This window comes from Balaenoptera borealis (genome assembly GCF_965194805.1).
Source record: "Balaenoptera borealis genome assembly, chromosome: 10".
NCBI lineage: Eukaryota > Metazoa > Chordata > Mammalia > Artiodactyla > Balaenopteridae > Balaenoptera > Balaenoptera borealis.
In genome coordinates, this window is record NC_138874.1 from 54,141,420 (window position 1) to 54,154,942 (window position 13,523).

Here is a 13,523-nt window from a genome sequence, read left to right on the forward strand (position 1 = left end):
TCTTCCCCTTTAGTAGAATCTCACTAGAGTGTTACATACTTTTTGATATAGGGATCAACCCCTGCTGGGAAAGATTACAATATTAACTTGCAGTGAATGATTAACATTGCCAAGCCAACTCCCTAATATTGCATAAAATAAAATGTTTTGGCTCCCCTAAAAATCAGGGTTTATTCTTGCAGGTCTCAGCAACCCAACTTGTTTTGCATATGGTTGCATGTTTAATTAGTGATCCTTCTGTAAGTGTCTGCAACTAGCACCATGATGATTAATAAAATAACTCCTTTAAAGCTCCATTTAGCTAGCAGAACTGCACAATCAGGTGTAATTAATTCATCATTAATAAATCATGGCTGATTAATCTGTATATTACCAACATTTTACTGAACAGCTCCCACCTGAGCACAGCTAATTTTTCTATGCTGAACAGAACTGGAAGCTAAGAGGGAAAAAAAAAAAAACCCAGCTCCTCCAAAACTGCACTAAGCAGCAAGTATATTGGTATGGTCAAGGAGATTTTGAGATAATGCACATTTAAAGTTGTTGAGCTACAAAGGCAATTATCACTTGGGAGGGAAGAAAACAGTGGCTGAATACTAGTAGTTCTCAAACTTAAGTGTACACCCGGATCACCTGGAGAGCTTGTTAAAAACCAGACTTCCGGTCTCCATCTCCAGAGCTTCTGATTCAGTGGGTCTGGGATGGGGCCTGAGAATTTGCTTTTCTAACGAGCTCCTAGGTGGTGCAGATGCTGCTTGTCTAGGTACCACACCTGGAGAACCATAGTTCTCCCTTTCTCATACCCTGGGGATGACTCACAATCGCCATGATTCCTATGTCCTTTCTATAGGTTTTAATAGTTTAAAAAACAACAATAAAAATAGCTTACAGGGGCTTCCCTAGTGGCGCAGTGGTTGAGAATCTGCCTGCCAATGCAGGGGACACGGGTTCGAGCCCTGGTCTGGGAAGATCCCACATGCCGCGGAGAAACTAGGCCCGTGAGCCACAATTACTGAGCCTGCGCGTCTGGAGCCTGTGCTCCGCAACAAGAGACGCCGCGATAATGAGAGGCCCGCGCAACGTGATGAAGAATGGCCCCCACTTGCCATAACTAGAGAAAGCCCTCGCACAGAAACGAAGACCCAACACAGCCATAAATAAATAAATGTAAAAAAAAAAAAGCTTACAGTATTATTTATCTATCCTTGTGTTTACATGCTATCTCTTCAACTGGATTATTAGTTTAATAATTACTTTCTTTTATTTCTCTCAGCCCCCATAGAACCTAACTACTTTCAAGATGTAGAAACTCTAGACAAAACCCAGACATGCCATGTGCATTCATCTCTGAAGCCTTACTCATGCCCCAGTCTTTCGAAGCCCTGTCCTTCAACACTCCCCTGACTACGCCATAGCATTCAGTGTCTGCCATATGTAGACCCTAATCACAGACCAGTGCAAGTGCTCATTATCTTTTCATGAAAGGATGAGCCTGGTTTTCCCAGAGTCCCTTGAGAGCTCTATAAGCTTCCCCTCTAATCTCCTTTGCAGCCTGGCCCCCAGCTCTCCACCCCACCAGCTTCTAGCCCGGTGTCTTATACACAGGAGACAGCAAATTGCTTTTTACCAAGCACGTCAGATTGCTGAGCAGTAGATCTGACACATGGGCTGGGAATTCAGATCCCAGCTGGGCACCTAACTTGCAGAATACATGGGAGCCACAGCAAGGGGAATTCCCACCCCAAAAAGAACTTGGAAAGAGGCAAGATATTACTTTTCATGTTTAATTTTACTACCACTCTATCACACATACATTTTAAAAAATTTCTGGGCTTTTTAGTTATTTAGTTACATGTCCTGATTTTTAGTTATTAAACATGAGTGTGTTCCAATGGAGAAAATAACTTTTTAGGTACATTAAAATTACTCCAATCTTACCCTCCACACGCGAACTCTTTTCACTTTTCTATCTTCATGATCCATCTTTGTCTATATAAATTCGTATTCTCCACAGACACAGCATAACATTGCTAACAGTTTATACTCTACTGTGATTTTCTTTCTTGGTATTGTATCATGAAATTTTTTTTTATATTTCCTCATAGTTATTGGGTCTTTTCAATGGCTGCAAAATAGTCTGTCTGGTACACCTAAGTTTAAATGGTTTGATCTTACTCCTCATAAATTTGTTCCTCATTTTGTGATTGGTGCTCATAATCAAAGGTTACAACATTATTCTTCGTTATTGGTTACTTACATTTCAAATATACTCACAGGTAGAGCCAAAACTCCATTAGTTAATTAGTCAGGAAGCATTATTAAATTTCCATTAATATGTCTTTGTTGTTCTGTGTCTAAGGTGAGGATTAAGTAGACTACTATGCAAACTTTATTCAAAGCAGCCCCTTACATTTCTTTCTACGCGGAAAATGCTTGGTAAGTCAAGATTGCAGCATCGCGCACAAGCGCGTCTAGGCCGTTAGCGTGCCCTCTAAAACAAGAGCAGCACCTCCCTTGATGTCAACTCGTCCATCAGGACGCAGGGAAATCTTCAATTCTCCTCCCCGGCTGGAACACTGAAAGGCTAAAGAAAACATAAAACGAGTCACAAATTAAGATCATTTTCACCCTTTTTAATTAACAGGACATAGTGAGAGACCACTTATTACAAGCTCTAGAATCCTCCCAGGTCAGTTTAAAGAACACATCCCTTCAAACAAACAAAAACAAAATAAATGAACAAACCAAACACAAATACATAGACACAGAGAACAGAGGGTGGTTGCCAGAGGCGAAGGGTCAGGGAGGAGCAGGGAGATCAAAATGGGTAAAGGGGATCAACTGTATGGTGAAAGACGGAAAATAAATTTTTGGTGGTGAGCACGTTGTAGGGTATATAGAAGCAGGAATACAATGTACATGTGAAAATTATATAATGTTATACATCAATGTTACCTTAATAAAAATCAATTAATCTTAAAATTTTTTTTAAATAGAATGCATTCCTTCATCTGTGCATGGTATTGCCCAGCCCACCCCATTCTCCTGAGGACTGAGAGACCACAGACGCAATTCGATCCACAAAATACACCGCTCTACCGCTTCGCTTCCTGAGCCACTTCCTCTATTACTTCCTGTAATGCGCCAGACATACGCCACCCACAGCATCCTCCCTGGCTCTGTCTAGGAGTTAGCAAGCACATGTGAAAAGACAGAGGCTAGGACTAAAAGTCTAAGAAGACAAAGAGGGGTGCTCTTGGCCCTTCTGAAAAGGTCCCACCTTCCGAGGTCTGAATAGGACAAAGGGAGTTCTTTCCTCATTGTGGTTAGCCAGCAACCACACTTGTCAGGCAATCACGAGGCACAGCCTCAGGCTTCCTAAGCTTAGGGGAGTAATTAGGCTCACCAAGGAAAGAGAACAGCCACCGTGCTATGCCCAAATCAGGGTCACAGAGGCTTAACCATCCCACTAAGCAAGAACCTCCATCCTTTAAAGTCAAACTCCTACTTTGATTGTGTAGCCTGTACCACATACAGACTACCAGCTACGTAGTTAGTACTAGCTGTGTAAATTCCACTGGCTGCCATTTATTTTCTCTGCCTCAGGCAATATGTAAATCACTAGGAGACTTGGTTCCAAAGCAGTTTGTTTGATTTAATCTCATAACTAGCAATGGCAGTAAGGAACCTTGGTAATCATCCAGTCTCAACGTGTCTGGGCCAAAGTTATACAGCCAGTTATACAGCCAGTTAACTTTATTCAACAAACATTTATTGGGTACTTACTGTATTAGAAGTGTGTCCTTGTGCTGGGAGAGACAGAGGTGGAAGATGTTTGGGGTGGAGGATGTTTTGAGTAGAAGGTTCAGGGGGAAGGAATTCAAAACCTCTCATTTTCACGTGGTGATAGTTAACATTTTATTACATCTTCAAGTGGATAGTACATATGAGAAGGAATACTAGCTTCAAGTTAAGCAAATTTTTTAAAATTTGAGAAAGAGCTGTCCTACCGTGCATGGCTTTCTTCCCCAGTTGCTGGGACCAGTAGCTGCTGAGAACAGTATGTGCAGACCCTTAAAAGAAGTGAAAAGTTATGGTACAATCCCAAAGAAAACAGGGGCAACTCTGTGCTAAGTTCATAAACAATCAACTATCCAGTTTGACTAAACCTTAGGTGACTTAGTCAGTATGCTGGCCGTGGCCACAGCCAAGTGTGGAATTAAGGATGGAAATAGAAAGGAAGACATAGAATTTATGGATAACTCCTCCAAATGATGTATCCTATGTCTTATACTTTCTGTGTCTTATACTTTCTGAAGGCTGAATTAAACTGTAGCTTTTAATTCTTGTCTTGTCTACCAGTTCATTGTCAGCCCATGGTAGAATCAAGGTCTTCACATAAAACTGTCTACATCTTTCAAGGGAAAAATATCTCCTTCCTCTTAGGACACACATGAAAGAAAAGGTGGGAACTCTGACAAAAGGCTAAATTTCCCACCAAGTCAGCATTCACAGGTTTTCGGTGCCAGAAGAACTTTCTTTTAGTGAGGTATTTTTTCATATGATTGTGCCCTAGGTTTAGATCAGAGAATAGATATTAAAACGAAGAAACAAAATGTAAAGTAATAACTGACAGAAAAGTCTTTGGGAGAAAAAAGGATGGTTTGGAAAAGGTCTCTCCTTCAGGAAAACTTACTAATGTTATGGGGGGTCCACATAGGGTGCCCAAGTATCCCAGTATGCCTGAGACTGTCCTGGCTTTAGCACTGAAGATCCTGTATGCTGAGAAGTCCCTCAGTCTCAAGCAAACTGAAACGGCTGGTCATCGCTGTCCTTCCCACTCTAGTAAAGCATTATTACAGGGGGAAAAACTTGCCCTCTGTGGTAATTAAAATCTTTGGGAAGCAGCTGTGCAAGTGTAAGTCCACTCAGAACTTCTTTTCTATTGGGGAGGGTTGAGTTGGACCAACAGTCGTTGGGCATTTTCCTGAGTCTTTAAAAGTGCTTGCTTGCTGAGCTTTGAATTTCACATATTTTGTTCCTCAGAGTAACTAAGTCAAGGCCCTGAAACCATCCCAGCCCCTGCCACCTTACCAGAACAGGAGGCTCGCAGTCTCTGCTCAGCCTCCTATTACCCTGGCCACTATCCCATCCACCAGCCTCCTCCATCCAGCATCCCCCCTTTTGCGGCTCAGCCCATTCTTCTCAAGGAGGATGAAAGTACGAGGCTTCACTTTCATCCCTCTGCTTCTGTCTGGTAGAAGATCCTGAATACCCACGTTCCTGAACCCATCCCACCCACTTTGTGGGCAGGTCAGGGAAATGAGGAGGGGAGGAAAAAACAAAACCACTATGCTTGTCCCAATTTCCCACCAGCAGTCCAGGGCTTGATCCTTCAAAAACCAAATCTTATCTAGATCAATGATCATGCAGGCTGGTTACTGAAAAGGGACAAAAGGCTTTGGGAATGTAGTGGACATTGGCCACTGGATTTTGCAAATGGCAGCTCTAGAAGTGTTGGCTCAGGGAGCCAGTTTTGTTGTTATTATTAAAATACCTAATAGCTATTGGGCACTTACCATGTGCCAGGCACTGTGTTGGGCACTTAATATGCGTTGTGTTTACATAACCTATGAGGTATTATCCATATTTTATAGCGGGGGAACAAAAGCTTTAAAAAGTTAAGTCAGGACTTCCCTGGTGGTTCAGACTTCACCTTCCAGTGCGGGGGGTGCGGGTTCAATCCCTGGTCGAGGAGCTAAGATCCCACAGGCCTCGCGGCCAAAAAAAAAAAAACTCCAAAACATAAAAATCGAAGCAATACTGTAACAAATTCAATAAAGACTTTTTAAAAAATGGTCCACATCAAAAAAAAATCTAAAAAAAAAAAGTTAAGTCATTTGCCCAAGGTCAGCGGCTAGGAAGCTAGGATGCAAACCCAGGCTGTCTGACACTAGTTTAACCCTGCTGTACTGCCTCCTTAACTCTGTGTTTTTCACATGAGACTTCAGTGGAGGGATGGGGGAGGGGCAGGTAGGGAAACAAAGGCAGCTCAGAAACCGAACAACCTGAAAGGTCACGTGGAAGGCACATAAACAGCTACTTGTTATCCTCCTCCCTCCCCTGTTCAGCCCTCTTCAGGACTCAAGTCAAAGAGTACCTGTTACGGGGTCTTCAGCCACACCAAACCATGGAGTGAAATATCTGGAGTAAAAGTCAAACGCTTGAGTCTGCCCATCAGGCTCTCCCTTGATGGTGAGAATGAGTCCTTTCACCTTCCCCGTGTTTTCCACTTGTGGCAGATTCTGTGTGTTCACTTTCAGGCTCTCCAGAAATGACCTTGTTCATAAACGGGATGGATCAGGACAAAGCCATTCAATAGATTACCCACTACCCAGACTCTGTAAAGCAGGCCAGGATGCAGCTTGCCAAATGGCTCACCAGGAGGGGAACAAAACTCTCGCTGTGTAAATCATGGTTTGACGGAACATGGCACAGCCAGACCAAGCCAGAGCTATAAATCTGGGTGCTCGGCCATCCCCAGGGTGCTGACGAAGCCAAAAATCTTGTTTACCTGTTGTAAGTATCACTGAGCCGGACCAGGAGCTTTCGGGTATCTGGGGAATAGCGGATGTCCTGAACCAGTGTGTCACCTATGGCAGTCTATGGAGACAGACCAAAACCTCCTCAGGAATTTATGAATTTGACCCATGTTTGGAGAGCAACCTCTCATGAGCGTCTGCTCTGTGCCAGGCACACCCAACATCTCCAATCCCAGGAGTTTCAGGTCAGTTTCGGGACTCAAGGTATTGCTCAAGAAAGCCAGTTTCCTGGCAGCCAGAGACCTTGATGGGGGTTGAGTTTACCCTCTGAGTTTAGCCAAAGATAGGCACTGTTCACACGTGTTACTATGTGCCTCAACACACAACTCCTTCAAGTGGGTATTTTCCCCACAGATAAGAAGATGCAGAGAGGCCCAAGGTCACACACACACACACACACACACACACACCTTGACCCAGGTCTGAGGGGCCCTGGAGTCAAAGCTCTGAATTACTACTGTCTACTATCTGTAGAGGTGGGGGCTTCATGCCTGCCTCTTGGAGGTGTTGTGAGGATTAAATGAAATAAAATGTGGAGTTCCTGCAGCAGTAACTAGAAGCTTCCACATGGGAAGGACTCAGGGCCAGCAGTCTGATTGGAAGTGGGAACTAGGGCACTTGTCTCAATGCTGCTCTGCTTGGCAAGCTCGCTGTTCTCACGTAGACTGTATGCTACAGATCAAGAACGTAGCAACATTTTCTAGAGATACCTTGATTCACCCTTTACTGGGCTGCACATAGCCTCGTTCATATCTAGGACACTGTATGTCTGTCTTGTCTTTGCTGGCTTGGGGTGCTGAGGGAGATTATGAGGGGACAAAAGCCCCTCCGAGTCATCCTGTGGCACCACCACCAGCTGCCGGCAGAACAGACAAGAGTTACATGGTAGTTGTCTGGTTGTCACTAGGTGGCTTCAGGTTCTCTAGTCTTCTTTAGGGACTGAGGTGTTCTAGGTCCTATGGCCTAGACTCCCTCTGCCGTGGGTGATGCCTGGAATGTCTGCCTCTGTGACCACTGCTGACCAATGTCCCCCTTCTCTAGAAATGGGAACTCCTACAGCCCGATCCCATCTGCTCTCCGGGGCCTCTCAGTCTCTCTGAAGGGTCATCCAGCCCTTCTCTGCATGGATTCTTATGTCAATTTGAAAGTTTAATTCTCAGCTGAGAATCTTATTGCCAGTTTCTAGGAACACAAAATGACAATACTCACAATAAATAACCCTTCATCATCCTGATTTTACAAATGCCGACCCTGAGGCTTAGAGAGATCAGGTTAAGTTTTTTCTACCACGAACAAGGTCTACCACTGTGAATATTTTCCATTTTCTTGCCAATACGCTTTAAGTAGTTCATTTATGAATTTGGCCTGTCTCCCAAAACTCAAGCCATAGGTAGAGCTGAGTGTAAAATCAGAATCCATGATACTTGCTTATACTCTGAAAACTTGAAGCAAAACACTGAAGAGATTACAAATGCTGAGTTGAAAATTCACTGAGAAATAGCATAATACTCCATTTTGCAGAATAATTTTTCCTCATGGCTGCCCTTGGCCTGGTCCTGACCTGGGCCCTTCCTGCTCTACAGACTAAGCACCTGGCCATGCAGGGCTGCTCTGGCCTTCTGGAATCTCTGGGAGACAACTGTAGTGCCTGCTGCACTGGGTGGCAGTGAGAATTAAATGAGATAATACATTAAAACACTTAGTGCGTGGCACTGCACAGGGGAGACTCAGAAATGTTCGTTGTAATCATCGTCATCATCACCATCATCATCATCAAGCCCCATCCCCACACAGACCCCGTGAGGAGGCCGGTCTATGTATCTTGTCTTCTCTGTCGAGGTTCCCATGCTTTCCGGCTCTCTTCCATCGAAGCACAGCCCTGTCATCTCAGGCGTATTCTCCACTAAAGACATCAGGACACCGACAGCTGCCAAGCAGTTTCCACTCTTTTCTTTCACTCTCAGCCTGACACACGACAGTCTCCCCTCCCCCACCTTTCCACGGAGGCTAATCGGATAATGAAGAGTCAGGGAAAACTGGTCAACCTTCTTACTAAATAGATTCAATATTATTTTTCTTTTTTTTTTTTTTCTGGCTGTGTCAGGTCTTTGTTGCGGCATAAGGGCTTCTCTCTAGTTGTGGCACACGAGCTTCTCTCTAGTTGTGGCGTGTGGGTTTTCCCTCTCTAGTTGTGGCTCTCGGGGTCTGTAGTTTGCGCACTACGGCTCTCTCGTTGAGGCGCACAGGCTTAGTTGCCCCGAGGCATGTGGGATCTTTGTTCCCTAACCAGGGATCAAACACCCGTCCCCTGCATGGTAAGGTGGATTCTTTACCACTGGACCACCAGGGAAGTCCCTAGATTCAATATTAAAATTCAAATCTCAAATGCACAGTGCAGTATTCAACCAAGCTTAGAATGGAACACTTGTACTGGTAGAAGGCCTATGTGTTGAGATCAAATAGTACCGAATCTTTGTTCAAACGATAACAGATGATCAAATCACATGGCTCAGGTTTGATTCTTTTCACCAACCTTTATCAATTCCTCCACTTCATGGAAGTCCTAGATTGGGAAAAAAGACAAAACTACTGTAAAACAGGAAAGCTCTCAGTTTACGGCAATAATTAAAAAGAGCTGGGAATTCCCTGGCAGTCCAGTGGTTAGGACTCCATGCTCTCACTGCCGAGGGCCTGGTTCAATCCCTGGTCGGGGACCTAAGATCCCATAAGCCGTGCAGGGCGGCCAAAAGAAAAAAAAAATTAAAAAGAGCTGACCTGGGGATGGGCTGGATAAAGAGGCAGGTCCAGGACGATACCGTCCTCTTCTCTTCTGGCCTTTAGTTCCCCACTCAGAGTGACAAAGGTTAGGGTGCTATTCATGTTTTCTGGCCAAAAAAAGAATTCTATTTTGTCAACTAGAAAACTTTTTGAAAGGAATCAAGAAATAGGAAAATAAACATTGTTCTATAGTTGCATGTCTGTTTTGATCACTGTTATGTAGTCTCATTAGATTCTCTGGCAGTGTTGTCCTTTCCAGTAAAGGGCTTCCAGGTTTGGGTTACTGGGGTCCTAAGTGGAGAAAACTCTCACTGGATTCTAACCTGAGAACCAAGAACATAACTGATTGGACTTGACATCATGCTGTGCCTTTGAAAAAATTATTTAATCTCCTTAAACCTCAATTTCCTCATTAATAAAATGGGGTAATAATTAAAACTATACTAATTTCATTTTACCAATAAATTGGGGGTAATAATTAAACACAGCTCATAGGGATGCTATAATGTTTTCTAATGCAGATTTTTAACTATCCGCCTATAATACTATAGAGTTATAAACTCTACTAGTTTAAGATAAGCCAAAGGGATGACAAATAGAACATACAGGTTATGTACAACAGTCTGAGATGAACAAATCAAGCTTACAAATAAACAAACCAAACTATACATAAAATCTTGATTTAAAGATTAGATCACCAACCCTGATATAATATCCCTTCACGTTACTGATACAACTTGGGCCACTTATCTCAGTGTGGGTAACATTTTTAGTGAAAACAAAGATTTGTGACTTAATTCTTTTCTCTTCCCTAATATTTCTGTAATACTTAACCATATCTCAAAGGTGAGGAAATTCAGCACTGCTAATTAACTTTCACAGAATAAAATTTACATTCTGAAACCCAAAGTTGAATTCTTCTCATTATAATTGGTGTAAGACATCATTATTTACAAAGCATTTTCTCATCGAACCTTAGGCCCACCCTGTGGAGGACTATCAGGCCTTTCTTTGGTGCTACCACTTTGCAGTTCAACTTCTCCCTGTGTTCAATTCTGCTTTCTTTACTCCCTTAACAATACTGATGTCAAGAACACTGCCCCCAATTCTGGCACACTGGCACACATGCCAGTGTGTCTCAGAGTCTGCTTTCTGGGCAAACTTGACCTATTAACACCTTCCCTTATCAGCCCCATCTAAGTTACTCCCCCAGAGAACTTCTTTTTCCAACACCCTACTCCCCACAGTTACCCCTCTGTCGTATCATCCTGTTTATCTCCTTGTTTAACTTTCTGTTTGTTGTCTACACTTATTCATGGCTGCTTCCATCTCCACTTTTAGGACATTTCCAGGCATCTCTCTGCCCCATTCCCACAAAGCCCTGATCTTTATCTATTATACTAAGTGTAGCTGAGATGGAAACAGGTAGGATTAAGGTGCTGCATCCTCTCTTCACAGGGTAAATGTATACAGCTGGGGCTCATTAATATTTAAAGTTCAGAGTAAAAAAGCTCTTATTGTGAAATGAATTTCAATGTGGGTGGGGACCTATTTGGGGCAAAGTATGTCTTTTGGTTCCCCAATATCATATCATGTTAGACAACTATTCTGCCTTGCAAGCTCTGCTCCTGTGTTTGTCACAGAGACCAGAGAGCTCCTATTTAGAAGAAAATGGCATTCCAGGAAACAATGACCATGGCTTTCCAACATGCATGGCACATACTCTGAAAGATCAAAGTGTTATAGAAGCTTGCTGTTTTTGTTTCTGCATAATAAATCGCATGAAATAAACTTTGCAATGTCTTTATACCAGTCACTTTGGTTCACAGGAAAGAATGTGTGAGAGTTTTTTAAAATATTTGCTATTTGCTAAATGGTAAGTTCATAAAAGAAAATCACGTTACTTATTTTGTGAAACAGCACAGCTGCAGAAGCCAGGGTAGCGTGGCCACAGAGAGGAACCTCACTCACTGGTGTAAACCACCTTAATCCAAAGCAGGAACCTTCAGAGGAGAAAAAACCAAAGATAGACGAGATCATTCCCATACAAGGGGGTCGTAAACTTTTCATTTTCTTATTCTTTTCTAAATATTTCATTAGCATGATTCATCACTGAAACATGTTGTGAAAGGAGGAGCAAAGTCTAGGCAAGCCTCCTAGGGCCCCCGAGTGCTAGATCTGGAGCTGAAACACTCAAATTCACCAACCCCTGCTCCCACAGATGAAATGAGAACCAGATTAGAAGCTCCCCCTCTCCCTCCTATCTGCCTGCAAATAGTACATGGACATTTCCCTTAACTATCATTCCCCCACTGGAAAAGCAGCTTCTCGTGCCATTCAGGAATGGTTTAAAAAAAAAAAAAAAGAGTATTTACTTTGTGTAAAGTTGTCAGTTGGGTGTAGTTTTTGGATAAAAGCAGTTTCAGAGAGATTCATTTCCTTTGCAATTTTTTGATGCATGTCTTCATCCAATTTCTAAATTAGAAACAAAATGTTATTGAGACTCCAGAAACAAAAATCAGACTTCCTTGGACAGCAACTGCCACTAGTAAATAACAGTTTATTAATATTAAAAGTTATATGCCTAAAAGAAAATAATCACCAAGGAATTCAAGGCACTTTTATAAAGATGGTTTTTCAGAAATCCATGCATGCAACCATGTGAAGAGCGGTGGAGGTTAAAAGCTAGAACAGATTCTGAAAACCTACCGGCCTGGGCTACCGTTGTCAGATTATCATCTAGTCTATCTGTGAGCATGTGTTCTCTTCTAAAAATAATTTCTGCAAATGGAAACTCCACAATCTCTCTTTCCTGTTGGATGAAGAGATGTTAGGTGCCCACTCTGAGCAGGCTGGACCACTCTGCCCCCATTTACGCACAGTTCACTCCCTTTCATGAGTCAGGCCTCAGGCCAGAGGTCACCTCCTCCAGAAAGCCTTCCAGACTGCTCTGTCTCTTCCCCCGTGCTTAGACCACCTGAAATTACTTGCTATGTCCTTTTAATGTCTGTTCCCCCCACCTCTGACTCTGGCTCTATGAGAGCACCAACTGTGCTACCTTGTTTTGTCCTGGTTTGGAACAATGCTTTTATTCATCCTGGGATGGAAGGAGGTCAGTAAATATTTGCTGAGTGAATAATTATCCAGTTACCCTTCATTTTAAAAACCCTCAATATAGATATTTTTATCCACTTACAGATAAACAAATTAAACACAGAAAGTTTGTGTAATATCCTAAGAACACAATACGCCTAATAAATGGTAGAGTGATTAAGAATGTGGGCTTTGCAAATGGTAAGAACCAGTGAATCTAGAGGAAAAGTATATAGATGTTCATTCTTGAAATTTTTCTTAAGTTTTTTAATTTTTCAAAATAAAACAATTTTTTTATAGTGGGCTTTGGAAACAGACATAATTGGATTTGTATCCTGGGTCAGCTCCTAGAAACAGTGCAAGAGTGGGCAAGTCATTTCACCTCCTGGAGCCTCAGCTTCTATGCCTTTAAAGTGGGAATAATAGTACTTAGGTCAAAGGGTTATTGTGAAGACACATACATACATATACATGCATACACACACATACACACATTCCTCTTAACTCAAGGGAAAAAAATCGGCTGAAGCATGAATTTTCTTTTTGAGAATGAAAAGCAATTTTTTTTTTTTTTAAAAAGCAATTTTTTAATCAACAAAATGATCACTACTTAGATTTTGAATTCTAAAGAAATCTCAAGACATTAACTATACTCCAATAAAAAGTTATTAAAAAAAAAAGAAATCTCAAGACAAATGTATTTTTGCTTTGGCAAAACTTACTATTCTTGAGCTCCTGAAACCCATAAATAATAATTATACTTTATTCTAATAAATTCATAATTCACTTATCTGAGTTATGTAAGTTAAACACCCTTGTCTTTTAGTTGATTCAAATTCTTTTGAAACACTTTCCATATACTCATATAACATTACAGATATGTTTACCTATTACAGTTTCTGTATTGAAAAAAAAGGCATAAAACAGCCGTTGTGAAAAATCAGTCATGATTTTTAAAATATCAGCTGATGTAAAAATCCTAACAGGAGACTTACTAAGCTTTTCTTAAAGGAGCTCTGTATTAAAAATCTGTAGAGGCTCTGTAGTCCT

At 42.0% G+C, this 13,523-nt stretch overlaps 1 protein-coding gene across 10 annotated transcripts in view; it reads right to left on the reverse strand.

Moving 5' to 3' along the window:
• PBLD (phenazine biosynthesis like protein domain containing) overlaps positions 1 to 13,523 on the reverse strand; it is a 55,245-nt gene that overhangs the window by 12,716 nt on the left and 29,006 nt on the right. For 7 of the 10 annotated variants that reach the window (XM_082408653.1, XM_082408654.1, XM_082408651.1 and 4 more), the window contains 8 exons: positions 11,756 to 11,855; positions 11,285 to 11,383; positions 9,378 to 9,487; positions 9,136 to 9,165; positions 6,575 to 6,663; positions 6,161 to 6,339; positions 4,011 to 4,073; positions 1,771 to 2,584 (listed from right to left, as the gene is read on the reverse strand). In XM_082408653.1, coding sequence (XP_082264779.1) covers positions 2,472 to 2,584; positions 4,011 to 4,073; positions 6,161 to 6,339; positions 6,575 to 6,663; positions 9,136 to 9,165; positions 9,378 to 9,487; positions 11,285 to 11,383; positions 11,756 to 11,855 — 783 coding nt within the window. In that variant the 3' untranslated portion in view covers positions 1,771 to 2,471. Of the gene's footprint in view, positions 1 to 1,770; positions 2,585 to 4,010; positions 4,074 to 6,160; positions 6,340 to 6,574; positions 6,664 to 9,135; positions 9,166 to 9,377; positions 9,488 to 11,284; positions 11,384 to 11,755; positions 11,856 to 13,523 lie in introns of those variants that run through there. The other 3 variants (XR_014249323.1, XR_014249324.1, XM_082408649.1) reach the window with 2 other exon arrangements.